This window comes from Debaryomyces fabryi, assembly GCF_001447935.2.
Source record: "Debaryomyces fabryi strain CBS 789 chromosome Unknown contig00156, whole genome shotgun sequence".
Lineage (NCBI taxonomy): Eukaryota > Fungi > Ascomycota > Pichiomycetes > Serinales > Debaryomycetaceae > Debaryomyces > Debaryomyces fabryi.
In genome coordinates, this window is record NW_015385582.1 from 1 (window position 1) to 23,058 (window position 23,058).

The 23,058-nt window shown below is 35.2% G+C and overlaps 10 protein-coding genes across 10 annotated transcripts; 5 read left to right on the top strand and 5 right to left on the bottom strand.

Annotated features, from left to right (window-relative positions):
- Nucleotides 1–49: 49 nt before the first annotated feature.
- AC631_04951 (MFS transporter) lies at nt 50–1,099 on the top strand (the record flags this gene model as incomplete). The annotated part of the gene is made up of 1 exon (XM_015613780.1): nt 50–1,099. The coding sequence occupies one exon, from the start codon at nt 50–52 to the stop codon at nt 1,097–1,099; it is 1,050 nt and encodes a 349-aa protein (XP_015465383.1).
- A 463-nt stretch (nt 1,100–1,562) lies between these two features.
- AC631_04952 (uncharacterized protein) lies at nt 1,563–2,723 on the bottom strand (the record flags this gene model as incomplete). The annotated part of the gene is made up of 1 exon (XM_015613781.1): nt 1,563–2,723. The coding sequence occupies one exon, from the start codon at nt 2,721–2,723 to the stop codon at nt 1,563–1,565; it is 1,161 nt and encodes a 386-aa protein (XP_015465384.1).
- Nucleotides 2,724–4,327: 1,604 nt separating this feature from the next.
- Nucleotides 4,328–5,887, bottom strand: AC631_04953 (G-protein coupled receptor; the record flags this gene model as incomplete). The annotated part of the gene is made up of 1 exon (XM_015613782.1): nt 4,328–5,887. One exon carries the CDS (start codon nt 5,885–5,887, stop codon nt 4,328–4,330), a length of 1,560 nt encoding a protein of 519 aa, XP_015465385.1.
- A 476-nt stretch (nt 5,888–6,363) lies between these two features.
- On the top strand, nt 6,364–8,352 carry AC631_04954 (flavin-containing monooxygenase; the record flags this gene model as incomplete). The annotated part of the gene is made up of 1 exon (XM_015613783.1): nt 6,364–8,352. The coding sequence occupies one exon, from the start codon at nt 6,364–6,366 to the stop codon at nt 8,350–8,352; it is 1,989 nt and encodes a 662-aa protein (XP_015465386.1).
- Nucleotides 8,353–8,805: 453 nt separating this feature from the next.
- On the bottom strand, nt 8,806–9,675 carry AC631_04955 (uncharacterized protein; the record flags this gene model as incomplete). The annotated part of the gene is made up of 1 exon (XM_015613784.1): nt 8,806–9,675. The coding sequence occupies one exon, from the start codon at nt 9,673–9,675 to the stop codon at nt 8,806–8,808; it is 870 nt and encodes a 289-aa protein (XP_015465387.1).
- Nucleotides 9,676–9,945: 270 nt separating this feature from the next.
- On the top strand, nt 9,946–10,671 carry AC631_04956 (uncharacterized protein; the record flags this gene model as incomplete). Its single annotated transcript, XM_015613785.1, has 1 exon — nt 9,946–10,671. The coding sequence occupies one exon, from the start codon at nt 9,946–9,948 to the stop codon at nt 10,669–10,671; it is 726 nt and encodes a 241-aa protein (XP_015465388.1).
- Nucleotides 10,672–11,805: 1,134 nt separating this feature from the next.
- On the top strand, nt 11,806–14,109 carry AC631_04957 (uncharacterized protein; the record flags this gene model as incomplete). Its single annotated transcript, XM_015613786.1, has 1 exon — nt 11,806–14,109. The coding sequence occupies one exon, from the start codon at nt 11,806–11,808 to the stop codon at nt 14,107–14,109; it is 2,304 nt and encodes a 767-aa protein (XP_015465389.1).
- Nucleotides 14,110–15,429: 1,320 nt separating this feature from the next.
- On the top strand, nt 15,430–17,460 carry AC631_04958 (ABC-F family ATP-binding cassette domain-containing protein; the record flags this gene model as incomplete). The annotated part of the gene is made up of 1 exon (XM_015613787.1): nt 15,430–17,460. The coding sequence occupies one exon, from the start codon at nt 15,430–15,432 to the stop codon at nt 17,458–17,460; it is 2,031 nt and encodes a 676-aa protein (XP_015465390.1).
- Nucleotides 17,461–17,610: 150 nt separating this feature from the next.
- AC631_04959 (uncharacterized protein) lies at nt 17,611–19,353 on the bottom strand (the record flags this gene model as incomplete). Its single annotated transcript, XM_015613788.1, has 1 exon — nt 17,611–19,353. One exon carries the CDS (start codon nt 19,351–19,353, stop codon nt 17,611–17,613), a length of 1,743 nt encoding a protein of 580 aa, XP_015465391.1.
- Nucleotides 19,354–20,222: 869 nt separating this feature from the next.
- On the bottom strand, nt 20,223–21,758 carry AC631_04960 (uncharacterized protein; the record flags this gene model as incomplete). The annotated part of the gene is made up of 1 exon (XM_015613789.1): nt 20,223–21,758. The coding sequence occupies one exon, from the start codon at nt 21,756–21,758 to the stop codon at nt 20,223–20,225; it is 1,536 nt and encodes a 511-aa protein (XP_015465392.1).
- Nucleotides 21,759–23,058: the final 1,300 nt, after the last annotated feature.

Below are 23,058 nucleotides of genomic sequence, written 5' to 3' on the forward strand. Positions count from 1 at the left end.
TACCTTGATCGTCTGTAGATTAATTGATGGTTTGGCCTTTTCTGCACCTATGTGTCTTATTGGTGGTTCGTTGGCTGACATTTGGGAAGCCAGAGAGAGAGGTGCTGCAATGGCAATTTTTTCAGCCGCTCCATTTTTAGGTCCAGTTATGGGTCCAATCTTTGGTGGTTTGCTTGGTGATTATGCACCAACCTGGAGATGGATCTATTGGTGTTTTTTGATCATTGCAGGTTTCTTCTATGTTATTTTCGTCCTTGTTCTTCCTGAAACCCATCATCAAACAATTTTAAAGAGAAGAGCTAAGAAATTGAGAAAGGATACTGGAGATGATAGATATAGAGCAGTTTCTGAATTAAAAATCAAGACTTTTAAGCAAGTTTGTAATGATTCATTCTTACGTCCATTCATTTTATTATCGGAGTTAATTGTGTTTTTGATGACTTTATACATGTCAGTTGTCTACGGCTTGTTATACATGTTTTTCTTTGCCTACCCTGTTATCTATGGTGAAGGTAAGGGTTGGAGTGATTCTAAGATTGGTATTATGTTTATTCCAATTGGTGTTGGTGTGCTTATTGCTACCGCCTGTGCTCCTTTCATTAATAAAGATTATAATAGGCGAGCACAAGTCTATAGAGATAGAGGGGAATTACCACCAGCCGAATTAAGATTGATTCCTATGATGGTAAGTTGTTGGTTTGTTCCTGCTGGCTTATTCTCTTTTGCATGGTCCTCTTATCCTAGCGTATCGTGGGCTGGACCTTGTTTCAGTGGACTTGCAGTCGGTTTTGGATTTTGCTGTTTGTATAACCCAGCCAATAATTATATTGTCGATTCTTATCAACACTATGCTGCAAGTGGATTAGCAGCTAAAACTCTTGTCAGATCTATATGGGGTGCCTGTGTTCCATTATTCACTATTCAAATGTATCATAGATTAGGTTATCAATGGGCCTCGAGTTTAATGGCTTTCATCTCATTAGCATGTTGTGCAATTCCATTTGGATTTTACTATTACGGTGCTAAGATCAGAACTTATTCCAAATATGCTTACGCTCCTGATAGTTCAGCTGCAAAGGATAGCGAAAATCAAAAATAGATGAATCAAGCTACTTTCTATATACTTGAATTCATAGCATTTATTACCCCTTAATTAATTTAGAATATTAATAATTATATATATCTCATAATAATAGAAATCATAAAATTTATTTTTCACTCGTGTAGATATATATTCACTTGTAAATCCGTTAATTATCTTATCTTCGTTACTCTTGTCAAGTGTTCAGAAGAGTTTTTTCTTTTCAAATTGGTATACCCGCCCAGTCTGGAACATCCTTAAACACTTTCCTTCATGTTGCAACGCTTTACATGAAAACGTTAAGTTTCTGATAAAAAAAGATTTATACTCAGATAGTTCTTGATAACTATAACTTCAGACTACAATTCACAGAAAGCATTATGGATATATTGGAACATATTTTTTGTAAGTTCTTGGCTTAAAAGAAAACAAAACGATGTAAAGGTTATCATGAAAATAACTGATTAGAAGAAATGAATAACTAACTGATAGTGATACCAAGCTTTGAACTTGTTAATGTGTCAATGATTGCATCATTCAACAAATTTGTACTATCCAATGCCAGCAGCAAACCATCCAATGTGATAGCCTTCTTTTTAACAATCTGAGTGATTAAATCTCTTGCGAAAGGTGCCATATCTGGATCAGTTGTAACCAGGTATAAAACTGACATTGCTAACCCAGATTTTTCTAAAGATTCCATTAAACTATCTAATACTTGATTATCCCTTTTTGTCATAATAGTGGAAATATCTTCACGCTTCAGGAAAGTCGATTTAATCTTTGCAAGAAGACTAGCAAGTACCCCAGAAGAAGAAGAAGAAGAAGACGAAGAAGACGATGATGATGACAGGGTAGATGTGGCTGTTGATTTAGCCGTTGTTGACGAACTAGCTTGAGTCGTGCTTGTTGGTGAAGCATTAGTTGAAGTTTTGGTCGAACTAGAAGTTATAGACCCACTTTTGGTAGAGCTTGTTGATCCTGTAGACCCTTTTTTCAACCCAACGACTGACAAAACTGGATTTAAAACTGACAAAAGTCCAGAACTACTAGAAGTCAGTATCCCAAGACTGCTTAAGGCTGAACCAAGACTTGAACCTAATCCCAGGTATTGGCTATAAGTCAGCGCAATGGGGCTTAAGGCCGATTCTAATGCTCCAGTATCCAATGTGCTCTTAGATGGAGTTGTTGTCGCTCCCGTTCTCAATCCATTGACAATATTGAATAATCCAGGGAAAAAAGTAGAATCTTGCAATGTTCTAAGAACGATATCAACAGCGAGTCCTGACTCGTCAACTGAATGAAGTAAATCAGCTAAATTTTGTGTCTTAAGAAATGCAACAATAGCCTGTACTAATAAAGGTTCAGTCACTTTGTTTGTGGCTAAAATCTTTACAACTGGAACAACTAAACCACTTTTGTTAAGTGCAGTAAAGAATTCTGTAATTACTGCAACATCTCTCTTAGCTAAGCTTTCATCGTCTTCAAATATACTGAAGTCATCTCTTTTAAATACAGCATCTGGTAGATTATCTCTAATTTCGAAATCATTAGTAGCCTTTACTTCTGAAGAAAAAAGGGGAGCTGCTAAATTGAAGTTTAAGATTGCCAATATAGCAAATATAAAGCCAATAAATCTCATTTTAATTACAGTTCAAAAAAAGACGAACGAGAATTACACGGCTATGTTGTTACTTATATAGTAATATGATATTTGCTAGAAATAATTATGCCACTACCATTGCCTTAAATATACTATTTTATTGTATTTAATAATCACAAGTTTATGGCCAACTTTCCTATTACGGTTAGAGAATAATAAAAAATAATTTTATAACCCCATCTAAATCTTAGATTACGACGATTTAGCTCGTGTCAACAACAGCCAAGGTTTTTATATACTATTGGAGGATAGGGTTATTCCCAGGATTGTTTTTGGGGGCACTGCATACGTCAACCGATCTAAGTAATGCAATTAAAGATACTTTTCTTAATATGGAAATTTAATTGATCGTTGTTTACCTAAATAGGAAATAAAAAATTATACTGCGTTAATTAAGATAGATGTTAAAATGTGTCATCCAAAAGAGTGCGCATACTATAGAAGATTCTGTACCAAACACATCGCAATGCGGTTAGCAAGTCTTCGCTATTGCTATATTCGCTAATGCCATCTTCTCTCAAAGAACTTTTGAGGCGATAAAAATAATTGGTGTTAAACTATTAGACTTTTCGAAATTGGGGTAAAAGCAACTAGTAATCAATTTCAAGATATTTTTTTAATATTATTCTAACTTACATTTACTGATAATTTCGTATATCACTTCTTGATCATAATTGAGCTTGTGATTTGGAAATATCATTATGAGTATTTTGATTGTAAAGTATGATTTCCTATCCATGTGCCTAGTGTTCTTTGATTCTAGATAGATGGGGATTACTTGAGGTTTTCTTACAGTACAGAAAAAGGAACAAGAAAAGATACTTACATCTGTAGTATAATAATATATTCTTTCCGTTTGGACTTATTGATAGCCAGGTTCAAGCAATGTTTTTTTTGTCAATGTAAGATAAATCTTCAAAAAGAGTGAAAAATTAAAGAAAACGACAATATTGTAGATTATATAAAAATAATCATATCCTTTAATTTTTATAATTTAAGATGCAATTTCCGAGGTAAGATCGAAAAGTAAAAGTTTTACAAATAATAACTGGTTCGAGGAGTGGTTTGGATTAAGTATTCTGCATTCTCTGTTAGTCTTTATATCAGCTTTTAAGTGAATCTATTCTATGTACAGGATTAGATGATAATCTAAAAAATTATAGCGTCATCAAAATTATTCATGAATCAAAGGAATAATACTCAGCTAAGTTTCAACATTAATGATCTTCAATTGTCAACTTTATGCAGGGAGGAAGTTGTCTAAATAGCTGAATCTCGTTCTATATCAATGGTACTATTCCTCTGTTATAATTTAAGGACGAACAGACTCTTGATGAATTATTTATTGTGCAATACAGAAGTTCGTTATTTTGGATTTATAAATATAGTGCATTACAATTCACAGCTGGAACTGCTTTAATTATACGCAAAGATGTATAAATATATTTGCGATACATAATTAAAACATACTTGTCAGTTAATTTAACCTTAAATTTAGCCTAAGTGTGCGACAAAGATCAAATTTTTTTTGCCCTTATCTCTATTCTTTAATACTCCAATTGCTCCTTTTATTTCAATGTATATTATTTTGTTTCAGGCTCAGTTTTTAAAAATTCCTCAAACCCTAATTCATCTGCTGTTTCAGGAATTGCTTGGTTATTAGAGAGATTTAGGGTATTATGATGCTTTGCGTGATCTTTATTTTTAGCTATAATTTGATTATACTCTTTTCTCTCACCTTGTAAAGGAGTGAGGTTTGATTCAGTTGATCTGGAAGATGCAATATTATCTATGAGAGCATGCTGATGGTTACTTCTCAATACATGCCCAATGTTTCCTGTGTTAGTTGTATCTGATATAATACTTGAAATCTCACGAGAGTTCGCATTTTCTGATGTACTAATCTCATTTTTCGAATCTAGAGAATTCAAATGTCGAGTTTCCAACGGTTCAGGTAATTTGAAGAGTGGTAAAAAAGAAAGCATTCTTCTCCACAAAGGATACTCGTAGACTTCTGTTAGAGATGAATCAACCTTAATAGTAGTAATCCTCCAAGGTTTCTCTCTGATCAAAAACACCAACGTATCGACAGTGCAATTGAATGGTTGCATAAAAGCAGCAATTCCATTTAGCCACACAAATGGACGAATAGAAAGTCCATACCGGAAGTCTAATCCGTGAACTATAGTTGGAAAAATCCATAAGAAAAGATATGATACAGGGTATATGAATATAGCGCTTATTTGTTTTTGAGCTTGAATTCGCCGGACCTTAAATTTATCAACAGTCTCAGTATTTAGATTATCTTCTTGTGAGTCGTTGTCTGCATTATGAATTTTATTATTAGTAAGGTCGAACGTTAAAAATCTCATAAAACTACTAAGCTTTTGTTTCAAAGTGGCTTCATTGACAGGGGTATTATTTTCAAAGGATCTACCAACGTTACTATATTGCTTTGTCACATGCTGATAGATACATATATATATGACAATTATAGAAACCATGATTAAATACCGGGGAATCCAACTCAAGACTAACCTGTACCAGATTGGTCGACTTGGAATATAGCACCAATTAGTTAGCGGTGTATACCCTAAGTCATCAATAAACGCCAAAGAAGCTAGCAAAATTGGTAGTAAGATATCCACTGCATAAACAACATACCTGTAACGATACAAGCCCCCTTCATAATTATTTCCTCTTTTGATTCTGTCGTTCGGTCTATAAATCAACAAGGCTAGGTGAATTGCAAAACTTATTATTGCGAGATCAGAACCTTCAATGGAAAAAGCCGTAAAGAATCCAACAACTCTGCAAAATCCTACATTATAATAAGCTGCTGATGTCACCAATACTCGTAAAGGGTATAATAGCAAACATATAGCCTTAATCCAGTCATATAGAATCAAAAAGATAATCAAATGATGTCTAAAGATCCGCTTCCTATCAGATATAGCCAAAAAAAAATAAATCCCTACTAATCCGGCAAATATTGAAATTGATGATGAAACAATAGAAATCACCCTCTGCCTATCTGCTTGATAATGCGTATAACGGTTAAGGTCAGCACTAAGGTCAGCAGAATCTCTTCTTATAAGATCAATTTGCTTTTTCAATAGGCATTGTATGTTGCAAACTGCCATATCAATTCATATCAATTCATTAGATAGCTGTTGATTGAGCAACATAAACATAATTTTTATTTTGATAAATCTGTACGACGACACTATACTTTCTAAATGCAAACTGCTGCAAATATATGAATTATCCACGACTAATTGCAACACTTTGAAAGTACCGAACTTCATGATTAACTGAAATATGTAGAACCAAAGTTGAAGCGGCCAATTAGTAGCTTCATAGTAGCCTCATTATACTTAAATAAGTTGAAAGAACCAATACTATGATTCGTGGTGGAATTATCGGAGTGTTGATATTGAGTAAACCATTTCGTGTAAACTTGATAACTTAAAAATGCACCCGCATTTTCTTCCAACGGAACTAAATTCCCCGTTTCCCCCTTTCTAGATATAAGCATTCTACACCTATAAAGTAACTTCAAAGTCTAATATTTCTGACGAAACCCAAACAATTGTAAAGTCTTTTTTCTTAATCCATAATGTTAGGTGAAAATCAATCAAATAGGTCGACAAGCAAATCATCCTCTCAAACCACTATCGATATGGCCGGAGAAGTAAATCCAGAATTGGTCTATGAACCTTGCGATAAGGATATTCCCATTGAGCAGGTGTATGGAGCAATGAAACCAACTCCAGAAATTTTAAAAGATTCTGATTTATTTCAGCTTGCTTCTGAGTGGGTTGCGAAATTCTCTACTGCGCTTAAGGGTATCCAAGAATCCCCCACAACATCGAACATTAATCAATTGGATAGTATTTTTGCCTCTCATTCCTTTTGGAAGGACCATTTATGTCTCAGTTGGGATTTTCATCAATACAGTGATTTAAAACAAATTAAGGAGTTTCTTCGTACGCAAATGCCAGATTTTCAATTAAAGAATTTAGTGGTTAATCGAACTGCTGACTTGAGATATGAGAATAGTGTTAGTGTCTCTACTATTCAGGATTCAACCAAAGAACAACCAATACCGATTCAATTGGTACAATTCATTATTAATTTTGAGAATACATTTGGTAAAGGTAGGGGTGTGGTCAGATTGATACCAGTTGACAATACATTGATAGCTTATTCTGTCTACACTGGACTCGAGAGTATCAACGGAAGTGAAGAAACGCTTGGTGTTAATAGGTCTGAAGGTGTCAGCCATGGTCAACATAAAGAAAGATCGTCATGGCTAGAGAATAGAGAAAGAGACTTTATTTGGGGAGACGACTCAAAGCAGCCCACTGTCTTGGTCGTTGGAGGGGGCCAAAGTGGTTTGAATATAGCAACAAGATTGAAGTGCATGGGAGTAGACACTTTGATCGTAGAAAGAAATTCAAATATTGGGGATAATTGGAGAAATCGCTATAAGTTTTTAGTTCTCCATGATCCAGTTTGGGCCGATCACTTAGCGTATATGAATTTTCCAGATACATGGCCTGTATTTACCCCGAAGGATAAATTAGGAGATTGGTTTGAGAATTATGCGAAGAGTATGGAATTGTGCTACTGGGTAAACAAAACTGTTGCGGGCGCCGATTTTGATGAAGACAAATCGACCTGGACAGTGAATATTATAGATAATGATAGTGCGAAAATGAACACATTGAGACCAAAGCATGTCATAATGGCAACAGGTCATTCAGGTGAACCAAATATTCCTTCATTTGAAGAACAGCATAAATTTAAAGGAAAAATTGTACATTCTTCTCAGCATACAACTGGTAAAATATATCAAGGTGAAAATGCATTAGTTGTAGGTTGCTGCAATTCAGGTCATGATATTGCCCAAGACTTTTACGAACAAGGGGCTAAACCAATGCTTGTTCAGAGATCAAGCACATGCATTTTCACAGCAGAAGTGGGTGGTGACTTGACTAACAAGGGACTTTATGAGGAAGGAGGTCCCCCTATTGAAACTGCAGATTTGCTCTCACAATCAATGCCTTGGAAACTATTGAGTTTATCGTTACAACAACAAACCAGAAGAATTGCGTCGTTAGAAAAAGAATTACATGATTCATTGAAGAAAGTTGGCTTTAATATAGACTATGGATATGGTGGAACTGGGTTACCAGGCAAGTACCTAAGAAGAGGTGGCGGCTATTATATTGACGTAGGTTGTTCTAGGCTAATTGCTGAAAGAAAAATTTCAGTTAAGAATGGACAAAAAATTCAAAAGTTTACTGAAGACGGTGTTATATTTTCAGATGGTTCTCAGATTAGTAATGTGGCTATTGTTGTTTTAGCAACTGGGTATTCAAATATGAGGGAGAGTGCTAGAAAAATTTTCGGTACTAAAGTTGCTGATAAACTTAAGCCCGTTTGGGGTCTTGATGATGAAGGTGAAACCAAAGTTATGTATAGAGATTCGGGGCATCCAAACTTTTGGTATATGGGAGGAAACCTTTTATTGACCAGGTATTATTCAAAAAAATTAGCTTTAAGAATCATTGCGCAGGAGAGGGGCTTTATCAAAGATTAAAGCTCTTCTTCTACCTTGTGATGATAAGTTCTCAAAATCTTGTATTTGTGAAGCATATATTCTCTATAAGAGTGTCAGATACTATTCGTTATGCCGAATTGTTACTTTTTTCAAATATAATAAAAGAGTTTACGTGGGAGTTGTGTAGAAAAGCCTTAGATTAGTCCAGAGTTAATTAAGAATATGCTTTGAACCTTTTCTCTTTTTGAGTGCTTATATATTACTAGATTAAAAAGTTTTGAGTCAAGTGCTACTCAATTTTACGCCTCACTAATGCTTAGTTTCTTTTCTTAACATCAAGATTTCTAATATGCTTTTGTTCTAAGTTTATAGATTTGATACAGATAATCGAATAACAATTTTTCACCATCTTCATTAAAATAAAACTCATTGGATTACTTACAAACGTTTATCACTATTATATCAAATATCAAATATTACTTCCAAAATTTCCTAGGCATATTTCCGTTTTATTTTTTTGAATGAATCCTTGAGCTTTAAAGATTTGACGATGATATAAGCCAAAAAAGACCGAGGAAAATACGAGACAAGAAGCTTAACAAGGCTGGCACTTTTTCCCCTGTATGACATCCAAAAATTCTTATGAGAGCTTGACAAACATCTTTCAATATCTGTAACTGCTTTTTTTGCAAAAGCGTCAGAAGGCATTTTCTTTAAGTTTTTGAGGACTTTACCGTTTTCAAAAACATTTTCACCGTCTATGATAAATACCGATGTTTCTGGTATGTCATGAGCATCATTCGTTCCTATATCAGTTTCAACAGCACCAGCTACAAAATTTAAAACTTTTATGCCAAAAGGTTGGACTTCGAGCGCTAATGAGTTTGCATAAGACTGTATAGCACCTTTTGAGGATGAATACACGGTATTAAATGGAAGAGGCACCAACCCGGCAGTAGATCCAGTAAACGCTATCAAGCCCTTAGATTTGATCAACAACGGGTGAAATACCTTGACAGTTCTCATAGGACCGAATACATTCACTTCAAAGCAGAAACGAAACCAGTCTTCTTCAAGATCAAATGCAGGCGCTCTACACGGAACCCCAGCGTTGTTGAAAAGAATGTCCAACGATCCATCAGTTTCCTGGTCTATAAGGGTTTTGGCATCAATAATACTCTCCATTGAAGTGACATCTAATTTCAATATAGTAATACCGTGGGACTTCAAGGGTTCCATAACCTCCAATCGTCTTGCACCAGCAAAAACCTTAAACCCTCTACTTGCTAATTCGATAGCAGTACTATATCCAATACCCGAGGAAGCTCCTGTAACAAAAGCAGATTTTTTTCCATCCTTCATACTGTCTAAGTATTAGTAGAAGTTGTCAATCAAGATGAGTGATAGAAAATGTTTAAATAAAAATATCGTGGGGCGGATATCTCAAAACAGGGAACAAAAACAATTTACGCCATTATAATTATTAAATAAAATAAAACTACTTGAAAAATTGGAAGCTCTTTATGTTTAATTGCGTGTTAGTCATATAATATCCACAGTATCGTTTGAAAGAGTCAAGGAAGAAAAAATTGTGAAGTTGAATAACGATAAGGCTTAGTGAAACACGACGAAATGACTAATCCTTATATAGAACTTGCTAACCATTATAAAAATAGAATACAAGAAGATGCGTATCGACAAAATCGCAATCACAAACAACTTGGAAACCTCAGGTTTAACCCCAAAATCAATATTGATACAGTACTCGCTGGGAAAGATGAAGATGATCGATTAGGATGCTGTATTGTTGCACGCCCCACTGAAAATGTTAAATCACTTATATCTTCAATTCAAGATAAGCTACTGGAATCTGTGTCAAATTCCTCGGCATTATGGCACACTCCAAGCGAGTACTTGCATATGACGGTGTTGGAGATTGACAACTCTTCTACCAAAAACAGAATAAAGGAAATCAATAATATTCTTCTGCCACATATTGATCGACTAATGACTATTACTGAAAATGGACCGGAACTTGACAATCCATTGATCTGCTTTGATGCGAACGCAATTGCATTAAGCTTCACATCCGTTGATAGAAGTCACATTAAATATAGACTGGAATTGTACGACTCAATAGCCTCCTGTGGTATAGACATACGGCCACGCTACCATACACCTTCTGCGCATATTACCATAACAAGATTTGTAGAAGATCTCTGTGCGGAAGACTTGATGATCTTGTTAGATCGAATAAAAACAATAAATAGCTCCATTGTCAATACAAGATGGAAGGTTTCCAATTGTGAGTTCAATTATGGTTTCATATGGTATGGTCAACAACTGCAACATGTATAGTTCCAGTTACAAACTTCAATCTTTGGGGTTTGATTAGGACAGTTCAATTCACGATAATATTTACTCAGCTTTAATATCATTGGTGAATCCGTCAATATCCTTAACTGATGAGATTGGGGGAAATTCTTCTTGGCTTTCATCTCTATTTAAGAATGACACGTAACATCATCATAACAGTAAAGTAAGGAAGAACATAAGTGGTTATACTCCAAAATAGCAACTTCAATCGACCGTAACTAATATGTGTTTCATCTTGCTTTCGAAGCATCCAGTTTGCTAACCACTACTTTTCCTAAGCTAACTACAATACATGTGTCTATTAGTCTCTCAAGTAAACCATTCTGGAACTTGGCTTAACTTCAACCATTTTTCTAGATAGTTGGAAAATTCTATAGAGTTTGATTAGATTAGAGGAGTGGCCTTCTAGGACTCATTGCAGTCTGATACTTTCAACTTTCAATTTAATCTAAATTGAAAGTATATATCTTACTAAGGTTTGCATTTGAACTCATTTTTCAGTCCTATGCATTAAAATTAACTTAGTATTTTATTTATTACTATCGCATTAGGCAACAACAGTAACATTTTATATTCCAATAAATGGTAAAAATGTGAATTGCTGATCTTCTTTTCCCAACATAAGAGTAGTAGTTTGTGTTGACTTCAAAACGACTGATCATATACATCTGCACGCCACGCATTGCAAGGCTGGGGAAGACTTAGGGTTGCGAACGATACCCGCCAGTAGCCGAATTATAATAAAAAGAGGGGGAACATTCTAGTTCCCTTTCTCTCCTATCTACCACGCATCAGCGTCATGAATATGGTTAACGTAATCACTACTGCAACGAATACTAGCCTGTTTAACTCAGAACACTGTATGTACGGATTGGTATTGATTGCTTGTTGATGGCTAGGTCTGATTTTGGCCATTCAACACAATTTTTCGCGTTTCTCCACCGTACCATAGGCGGCAGTAACTACAACTATGGTTGCCCCGTCTTGCATTGTCGATTGTGAAACATTTCTTATCGGGGAATGATTTGGTCATGTGATCTCTATGTCGATGGGTACCCCAGATTGTGGGATACCTTTGCAGCATATTTCATTTATATATCAAGTTAAAAACTCAAGATGACTACCAAGAAAACTAATACTGGAGAGCTGTTTGAGGGAGAAGAAGAAGAAGACTTCACACATAGTTTGTTTGGACCAGAAGAAAATGGAAATGTTGCATCGCTAATTTCGAAACTACCATTACCGCATGCAGATGAAGCAACTCCTGTTAGCTCGGGGGGTAAAAATTGTACCCTGATCTATAGAAATAAGAGTCTGCCGGGGAAGCTTATTTCGAATATACACCCAAGATTGAATACATTTAATAAACTATTCAACAATAGTGTGAAGCTATTTGCAGACAAACCGTGTTTTGGATACAGAAGGTACGACTACGAAAAGGGGGTTTCAGAGCGTGAGTTTAGAAATTATTCTTATTCTGAAGTGAATGAAAGGCGGATGGATTTTGGTTCGGGCATTTTGCATGTCTTGAAAAATAATCCTTTTAAATTGAAGGATTCAAAGTGCCACGCGAAGATTGGCAACCATTTGAGAGACTGGCGAAAATACGGAGAACCTAGACCACAAGAGAATGAAAACTGGTCGTTTATTGTTTCAATATTTTCGGCTAATCGGTTGGAATGGGTACTAAGTGATCTAGCATGTGCAGCCTACTCGTTTGCGAATACCTCGTTGTATGATACACTTGGACCAGATGCCACCAGATACATTTTGGACTTAACCAGAAGTCCTATATTAATATGTTCGAAAGAAAAAGTTAAAAGAATCGTAAACATGAAAAGAGATTACCCCGACTTATTAGGTGACCTTATTACAATAGTTTCGATGGACCCATTGTTTCATGATTGTGTCAAATCAAGGTTTCAAGATGAAGATCGTTCATTGGTAGAATTGGCTAGAGCTACAAATATAGCTCTTTATGATTTTGATCATGTGGAGAGGTTGGGGAAATCATCCCGAATTAAGGAGTTACCACCCACTGGTAATACTTTGTACACCATTGCCTTCACATCGGGAACGACAGGATCCAAACCTAAAGGAGTAGTGTTAACTCACGAAAATGCTACAACTTCTATTACATTCCTCGCTAGTGCAATGCCCCAAATCAGTCATGGCAGAGCATTTATATTTTTGCCCCTAACACATATTTATGAAAGAGGAACAACAGGATTTGCATTAACGACTGGTTATTATTTAGGTTTCCCGCAGTTAACCATCACTAGCCAGACACCTGTGAATTCTTTCGATAATTTAATTGAAGATTTGCGTCTTTTTAAACCAACCTATTTATCATTAGTTCCACGGATATTAACGAAGATGGAGTCAGTGATTAAAGCAGCAGTGTCTGGTTCAAATACAGATATTTCTTTGTCAATAAATAAAATTATTGCATATAAGTTGAAGAAGCATTCTGAGTTTGATGGTTCAAAGGGTCTTCACAAGGAATACGATAATTATGCTCCGTACAAAGAGCTTAGATCAATTATAGGTTTTGATAACTTGATTTGGACCCAGACGGCTTCAGCACCAATATCTGGTTTGACACTTAGCTATTTAAGGGCATCTTTAAATATAGGTATAAAACAACTATATGGCTTAACAGAGACATATGGAGCGTCAACACAAGGCGGAGCATATGAATGTAAGCCGGGTTCGTGTGGAAGCGTGGGAATAGGGGAAGAAGTCAAGCTAAAAGAGATTCCTGAAATGGGATACTTTGCCAAAGAAAATAAAGGAGAAGTATTATTCAGGGGACCAATGGTTTTCCAGGGATATTTCCGGAATAAAGCGGCAACGGAAGAATGCTTTGATGATGATGGTTGGTTCCACACGGGTGATGTAGCCACTATTGATCGTGATACAGGTAGGTTGTTCATTGTTGATAGGGTGAAGAATTTTTTCAAGCTTGCTCAAGGTGAATATGTGTCCCCAGAAAAGGTAGAGAATATTTACCTCGCATTTAATCCTATGCTTTCACAGTTATATATTCATGGAGACCGCTTGAAATCGTATTTGGTAGGTATTGCGGGCGTGGATTATAACTCTGGTATGAAATTTCTTCGGGATGTTTGTGGATATAAAAATCTTTACATAACTAATACCCAATTACTAGTAGAGATGAACAAATTCAGAAATAGACAGAAATTTTTAATGAAAATTAACTCATCCGTTGGCAAGCAACTTCAAGGATTTGAAAGATTGCATAATATTCACATTGACATAAATCCATTGACTGTTGAAAGGAATGTAGTTACTCCCACGTTCAAAATAAAGAGAGCAATCGCTGCGAAATATTTCCACAATACATTGGCCCGATTATATGAAGAAGAGCCTTTAGAAGAAACAAAACCTAAATTATAGTCAGGCTTATATATTTAAGATTCTATAGTAAATAGAACTAAAGGAATATAGTATAATCAGAGCCTTGAATGCAATAGGCCATACCATTTACAAAATCATAATATCATAATACTTCAATCTTTATGGCTCTCTTTAATCAAAACCATCATCACTACTATTTGTACCAGTATCTAATTTCTCTTTTATATCATTTGATGAATTCTATGTCAGCCCATAATTTCAAGACTTTTCATCATAAATCTTTTCATTGCTTGAGTCCTCTTCGTAAATGTTTCTTGCTATCAATAAGGTCTTTTCCCAATAAGTAAAGTCTCCTACTAGAGTTTCTTTTTTAGTCTCGAGTGAACGTGAAAATTTATTTAAAAATCTGTCCTTCGTACATTCAACTTGTACTTATGACTTGCCTATATTTTGAATGACATTTGTAATCAAAATCTGTACAATGTTGGGGTCCTCCTACTCCCATGCTTGGGGTATTAAATTGAATTCATTTCCACCCTTTTCTGTTACAACTCTAGTTGTCAGTCCACTAGAGTGAATACACATTTTGATTAAGGTTAAAGAAAGTACATTTAATCAGATTCATAGATTTTTCTCTCACGACTACTTGAAATGCATCGCATTAAGGGATGCATCATTTATGAGCTTCAATAGTTCATTGGCATTTTTTTAGCTTAAGTAACAGCTTCCACAAGAGTAGATAATTAGGTCTCCAAATAGCCTCAAAAATAAACCTGAATATATTTCAAAAGATCACTTTCTTGCTGAAGCTTAAATAATTCATTTTGTTATTCTCCATATTTCACACTCACGGGACCCTTTTGCATGTGGCGCAAGGACAATGGAAGAGATTTAGTTACAGGATCTAAAATTCAATATCTTATGTGAATTAATTCAAATTTGAATTTAAGTACCTTCCTGCAGTATGATGATTCTATGGTTAGATTAGACAATGAGTCAGCCAACTTACTTTCTGAATAAAATATAAACGTTGGGACCATCCTATATTCAAATTAATGAGACTCTTATTTTTGTTAAATATAAGGATTTTATCAATGAGTTAGGAAAAGTTATTTATTTATATTTTAAAGCATAGAATAGCAGGAGCGGTATATATACACTAATGGTTTAATATAAACCTTTCTATTGTAAAAAATCTATGTTCCAAAAATATGGTATTCATGTGACTTCGATTATACAAAATGAATCATAATTCCATATTAGGAATAACGTGAAGACGAATAAACTATTATTTCTATAGATAAAAATCCTTTTTTTTGTAATGAAAGCGTTTGTTTTGAACCCAGTAGAACGCACATTATGCCTAAGAGACCAAAGAACGTGAAGAGCGCTAAAAAAAGCATTGTTGTTGCGACTAGCCAAGTCTCAAGATTTCATACTGAAACATTGGAGACTCTCTCTAATGATATTAACCTCAAGCAAGTAAATGTATCAGTAGGTGATAAAGATTTATTAGTTGATACTGATTTGCAATTGTTTAATGGGGTTCATTACGGGTTGATTGGAGCCAATGGTACGGGCAAAACTACGCTATTGAAATGTATTGGATATAAGACAATGACGGGGTTCCCTTCTAATGTTAGAAGTTTATATGTAGAGCAGTTGTTAAGTGGCCTGGAATTGGACCTCACTGCAGTTCAAGCAGTTATGACTTCAGACAGAGAAAGGGTTGAACTAGTTCAAGATGCTAAGATTCTTGAACAAGCTCTAGAATCTGCTGACGATGACGAGATTTCTGAATCCGTTCACAAGATTCAACTCAATAATCAAAAGAAAGAGTTTAAAAGCGCACAAAAGACCGCTATGGAACGGAGTGGGGCACGAGGAGCTGATGCAAGAAAGATATTAAATAGAAAGGAGGGGGAGTTAAATGAGATGGAAAGGTTAACTTTGAAGGAACCTACAGCTGCGGACAAAGTCAAGTTAGTGGCAAAGGCGCAAGAGATTTTGAATGATATAAATGAAAAGTTATCAATATATGATAGCGAGGAGGTTATTGAAGCTAATGCCCGAGATATTTTATCCGGGCTCGGGTTTGATAATGAAATGCAAAATACACGCTTAAAACATTTATCTGGTGGTTGGAGGATTAGGATCTCCTTGGCGTCAGCTTTGATAATAAAGCCTGATATTTTACTATTAGACGAACCAACTAACCATTTAGATTTACCGGCTATTCTTTGGTTACAAACATATATCAAGGAATTATTAAACACTACAATATTATTAGTTTCTCATGATAGGGCATTCCTTAACGCAGCAATAGATGAAGTAATAGTATTAAAGAATAAAACCCTCAGGTATTATAAAGGAAACTACGATGAATATTTTCGAAATTTTGAAGAGAGACAAGTATACTTACAAACAATGGCTGACTCGATCAATAAAAAGAAAACAGCAGCTCAGAAAAGTATAGATAAAAGTAGTTCCATTGCTCATAAATCTGGAGATGATAAGAAATTGGCTGCTGTTGCCTCTAAGAAAAAAAAGATGGATCGTTTGGGAATGGAAGTAAACAGCAAGGGTCATAGGTTTAAGTTAAATAGAGATCGTCCAGGTTTTCACGATGCAGCCAGAGATGAAGTTGAAGTAGAAGAAAAAGAAGTAGCACAGAAATGGCGGATTGGAGACCCTGTACCGTTAAGATACCAGGGTGATATGATAAAATTAGATGATGTATCGTTTCGATATAATAGTCGTCAAAAGTTTATTTTGACACAAATTTCCCTAGGGGTTTCTCAAAATGCGCGCATCGCAATCCTTGGAGCTAATGGTTACGGCAAATCAACTCTATTGAGTCTACTTACTGGTAAATTACAGCCCACTTCAGGCATAGTACAGTGGCCTGGGAATGCTAAAATCAGTCTTTTCTCTCAGCATAATGCAGAAGCATTCTTAACTTCTTGCACTCCTGAAACTACCCCAGTATCTCTTTTATTAAATAAATCCCCTGGTAAGAAAGAGAGTGATGCTCGTGCACATTTAGGTGGATTCGGAATCAAAGGTGCCGTTGCCCTAAGTCCTTTATCATTTCTTAGTGGAGGCGAACTTACTCGTCTCGCTTTGGCACTCCATGTATTTGATTCCATTCCTCATATTCTTATTCTTGATGAGCCTACTAACCATTTGGATATATTATCGATAGATTCGTTAATTGGGGCATTACTGAACTATAAAGGAGCCTTAGTGATTTCTTCGCACGACCAGTATTTTATATCTCAGGTTACCAACGAAATATATAGTATTGAAAATTCCAAATTGAAATACTTAGATAACGGGATTCAAGATTATATAAAGTCTTTGTCTAAACGAAAGAAGAAGAAAACATAAATACGGAAGCACTTGATTCTAGAAATTTCATATGGGTTTTATGCACGGTTGATTACAGGAAAACCTGCTTTCAATGAAACCATAACCTTTTAAGATATGTTTGATTAGCTAGTGAAGATATATATAGAATTAAGCAATATTTATTGACACCTATTTGTTTATTGCATCTACGTTATTATTCGAAGGCAATGCCCGCTCAAGAATACTGCTGGACCCGCAGTATTCATAATATCTTTTGGTAGTGGCTCTTCTAAAAGTTTTGCCCCATTTCAACATAATGACGAAGCTACCGTTGATGAGGATAGATAGCATAAACATCAACCAAGTTGTGAGCTTCAAACCACACTGGTCCAACCAAGGCTGAATAGCAAATGTGAAACTGCAGCCTATACAATTTCTGATAAATAACATTAAGACTAAGGCTTCACTTGCTATTTTAGGATAAGCATCAACCACGTATGTTAAGCAAATAGATCCAGACGAACTCATTGCAAACCCAAGTAAACCTTGTCCAATAATAACAGATACTGTCCAATTTGATTTATAGGCAGTACCTAATCCATATGCAAGAAGACCGGCTGCATTGAATATGGTAGGAACAATCATAGTCCATAATCTAAATTCTGGTTCAAATATTCCTTCATTTTGTGAAGTCAATTTGATGGTACAATAATCCACAAATTTTCCACCATATATCATGCCAATAAGAGATCCAATTAATGCACCTATATTTGTTAGGCCAACTATTGCCGAGGAGAAATTATATGGAGAAGTTGCGTATATCTCTGATTGGGTAGTTGCTAACAAAGACAACCACATCATTTGGGAACCGTATATAAGACCACCCCAGACAACACTTGGGAATGTGATTAAAAGAAAAGGCTTATAGAATAGCTCAAACCAAGATCTGGAATCACTAAATTCAAGTTCAATTAATCTCATTCTCTGCCAATAAGTTCTAATAGGAACAAAAGAGTCACTTGAGGAAATATCAGAAATGGAAATATTTTCAATCTCGTTAGTATTGTTCTTATTCTTATGCTTCTCATTTTTATTTCTGTATGGTTCCATCTCCCCTATTTCAGTAGAGGTTATTCCTTCATCAACATTTAAACTTTCAAAATTTTTTAAAACATCTTTGGATCTCTCAAATGTTGTATCTTCCATGAAAAACAACTGTACAACTAATAATACAGCGAAAAAAATAATTTGAAAATAAAAACACCACCGCCAGCTCATAGTTTGTATAATAAAACCACATGCAACTGGCCCAAGGTCAGAGCCAGCATAAAGAGCAAAAACAAACCAGGATAAGTACTCGGCCCGTTCATGTTGGAAAAATACATCTGTAGTAGAAATTTCAACTAATGAGTCAACAGGAGCTGCTGCGAATCCTGCCAATAAATTAGAAACGTATAAATACTCAACTGAAATAGCTTGCGAACCAATTATGTTACCAACTATTACAATTATTGTACATGTTAAATATACAAACCGCCTACCTAATTTCATTGCAGTGGGTTGTAAGAAAACACAACCTAAGCCAAGAAACAAGAAGCAGATTGCAGACGAAATATTTAATTCAGTAAAAGTGCAATTAAATTCTACCGTCCAATCAGTCCATATTGGACCGGTCCAATTTACAGCCACTGCAAGTAGGAAAGCCCAAACCCATAATAACCAAAATTGTTGTTGTTTTTTTGATTTACTCCACCTGAGAGGGTCATTTGGATTGCACGAAGGTTGGGGTTGAAGAATTATATTATGGAATGAATGGGAATGTTTATCCTTCTTAACGTTTAAGATCCCTTCCAAGTCTACCAAATGCACCGTACCTGGTATAGCTAAGTCACTATACTTCTCAAAATTACTACCTTTTTCTTCTTTTAACATCTTTCCCCATTAGGTTTACATTAATAGTCAAAATGTAGGTACACATACATATATATAGTTCTATGCGATACTCCTCTTATCAGCGGGGTAGTACAACTACTAATTATATATAGGCGATAACTACGCGAACAGCTGCCCTTTTAGGCCGTCACAGGATTCAAGGATAATTACCCAGTCATCAAAATTAACGTATTTAATCATAAGACTTAAGCCATATTTTATCTTGATGGTCTTTCATTGAGTTCTTTCTGAAAGATCTCATATTTATAAATAGGTTTTTTAGGTCAACTCCTAGTAATCTTGTTTTCAAGTGGTGGTTATCTATTAGCATATGACTTTAGATTGTTTGAGAGAGAACTAATAGGCAATAATGAAGTCAAGCAGTCAGAACTCTACCCTTGATTATCAATTGATACATATCCATATCTTTAGTAATTATCAGCTAAAAATGGACATCAATGATTACCATCAAATGATTTAGATTTCTGATTGACGATTTCTGACAGTTTGCACCCAATATTAAGATTGGATTTATCTTATAGTACAGTAAAGTATAATATACTCGAGAACTACTTGAGAATAAAGATAAATTTGGATAAAAATAGCGCGTCATTTTAAAGAATGAGGAAGAAAGTACTATTATGACTCTTGAATTAAACAAGATAAATTATATTTAAAATAAATTTGTTTGCGGAGATTATTCACCTGTATTTGCAAGAACTAAAAATACCTATAGAAGAGAATATGCCAATAATCAAGAAATCTGTAACACATAACTTGGATTTTGAGCATCAATATTGATAGATTTATTGGACGTCTAATGATCTCTAGCGGTCATTAATGAGTGACGTAGGACCGAGCATATTATATCATGCAACCGGAGATTTGCAAGTGAAAGAAGTGGTTATTCCACTAGAAAACGACTCTTTAAGAAGTTCAGCACTTGAATAGATACCAAGAATTGCTGTAGCTAAGGAAGCAAGAAAAAGAACGATATGGCAGGTATTTAAAAGCCATTTGGCCCTGTAGGCACGAATCCATCTTGATGCATTTTTCCAAGTATCCACACGGTTTGTTGACTTACTTATAGGATCGTACTCGCCATCTCCTGCTAGTGCACCAATTTGCATATCTATGCCAAAGATAAGTATTGCTGGAAAGGTATATGTGAATTGCAAAATGCATACTGCACCCACAAGACTTGTTAAAGCTGAAAACTGTGGAATTGCAGAAGCAAGAATGAATGCAAATCCCCAATACATAATAATAGCAATACACCAGATATATCTTCCCTTTTTAGAAGTAATATCTGGAGTATGGAAAACCTTTTGGAAGAATGTTTGGTAAAAAACTTTGATACCGACATTACCATAGAGCCCAGCAGCAATAAGAGCTGAAACCAAATTAACTACGTTAGCGACTGTTTGCATTGTATATGCACTTATACCCTGATTTGCAGGATTAACCACAAATTGCCCTTGCTGAGAATAAACAAATAAACCATACAAGAGGTAAACAATACTTATAAATACTTGAGCAGTTATCATTCCTTTCCAGAAATCCCAAGGACGTTTCATTTCCGACATGAGCTCTACAAAAACCATTGCACCACCATACGAGTATACTATATTCATACATGCAGATAATTGATTTGTGAAAGCAGTTGAACCAGACCCACTCATGATAATTTTAGTAATAACAGGCCCTTTTTCTATACCCATTGTTCCTGCTGCAGCTACATAGTTTGGCGCTGAATTTGCAACAGAAGCCATTGTTGCAATAATAACGAAAACATTCATCCAGATGGCTAAATTCGCTAAGAAACCAAATCTTTGCAATGATCTAATTTGACCAATTATCATACCAGCAAGGGACCAAACTAAAATTAATACCGTGTAACAACCTTTTCCTTTTGTAACTTGTGATAAACCTTGCCCATTACCTAGAATTATAACAGAAACACTGCATAATAATTGAAGACACTGAAGGAAATCAACGCCATATCTTACACGAGGACCATAAATACGACCAACGATATCACCATAAGTTTTTAAAGGATACTTTTCTGAATCAAGTTTTAAATATATCTTCCACAAAAGATATCCACAGTACATAGCAGCAATACCAAATAAGAAAAACAATAATGCTCCAGGAACATATCCTAGTTGAGAGATAGAATAAGGTGCACTAGTAGGTCCAAGAATATCAGTTGTAATTAAAAAAAAGACCGAGCCCCAAGAAGCAGACTTTACCATTCTATTTGCATTATCGATACTGGTATTAGTTGGTTCTGAAATCAAATCTTGAGTTGCCTCATTTTCAAGAGCCACGTACTTTTCTTTGTCTTGTTCTATTGGTTTTTCTTTACCTTGCCCTGTTGGTTCTTCCTTGTTAGTCTTACCCATGAAAATGGTTTTAATTAGATTTATCATCGGAACAGTTGGAGCGGCCTCCCCCCACTCAGTAGATTTTTCCCTTTCTCTTTGTAACTTAGCTTCATATAGAATTTCTTCTAAGCTAACATCTTGAAATTTTCCTCTCCATTCTCTCTAGCCATATTATCAAAAACTCTTCCATTTGTAGACAATACCGTTGAGGCAGCCGAAGTAATAGCTTGAAGTTGAGGCATCTCTTGATACTAGTCTTGATACAAAATTAAAGTCTAATACATTTAGAATTAAAAATTGAAGTCTAGAGGAGGCATTTTAATAGTTTTTCTGTCCTCTTACTGTGATATCTTATCTAGATCTTTTTGGTTAGAATTATCGTGCCGTGCAAGGCTCCATTTTGTTTGAGTAGGCCATTTCCCAGAATAGTATGGTGGCTGAAAATATATTTCTGAACTTCGCAAAAGCAGCTGGTGCTTAAAACATATATGCATAAAATACTACGCACGATAAAATATCTTTTGACAGCTCTATCTTTTTAAATGGATGCTTTTTCAGTGCTTTTCCATTACAGCATTCTTGAGATTTGTTTCTTCTACTAGAGGCAAAACGAAAATATGTATACGCACATTGACTAATTCCTTCATCTATTAAATGGAAAATTAATCCCTATCATAACGCAAGGCATCAATTAATTCAATATGCAGTATATGCATGTGTCAAATAATTACGAAATTGATTAGCCAATTATCAATATTATGTAAGTGTCAAATTGGTTTGATAACACGGCTATGTAACATTCATTCGAAAAAATAATTGTTCACCAGAGAAATAATTATTGTACTTTTCGTATAATTCTTTCAATTTATTTGTAGATTTGCTTGAGTACAATAGATCATGTGACTTCACGAATCTATTTCACAAGTCTGCTGGTATTTATATTGCGGAGGCATTACAACTTGGTTTCCTCAGCTCTTGTCCTGAATTAGGACATAAAAACACGAATGTTGGCCGGCCTAACATCATTATGCGAAATACCTATCAGATGAAGCTCTTTAAGTCTTGATTTGATAACTCGGTACACTTCTTTGTTGTTCCACTTTTCTTTTGGGACCTCCTTCCCTAGGTATTCAAATATATGCATCGGGTGATCGGATAGTCCGTTCCAATAACCAGAAACAAGGATTTTGGGAAAACTAGAAGAGAATTCTGATGTAGCAATTCTTTCGTTAATTAAAAGCTCGTTGAAGAACATTCCATACTACCCCTTTTTTTCGGGGATCTCTAAACACATCAAACTATTCTCTTCCCACAATCG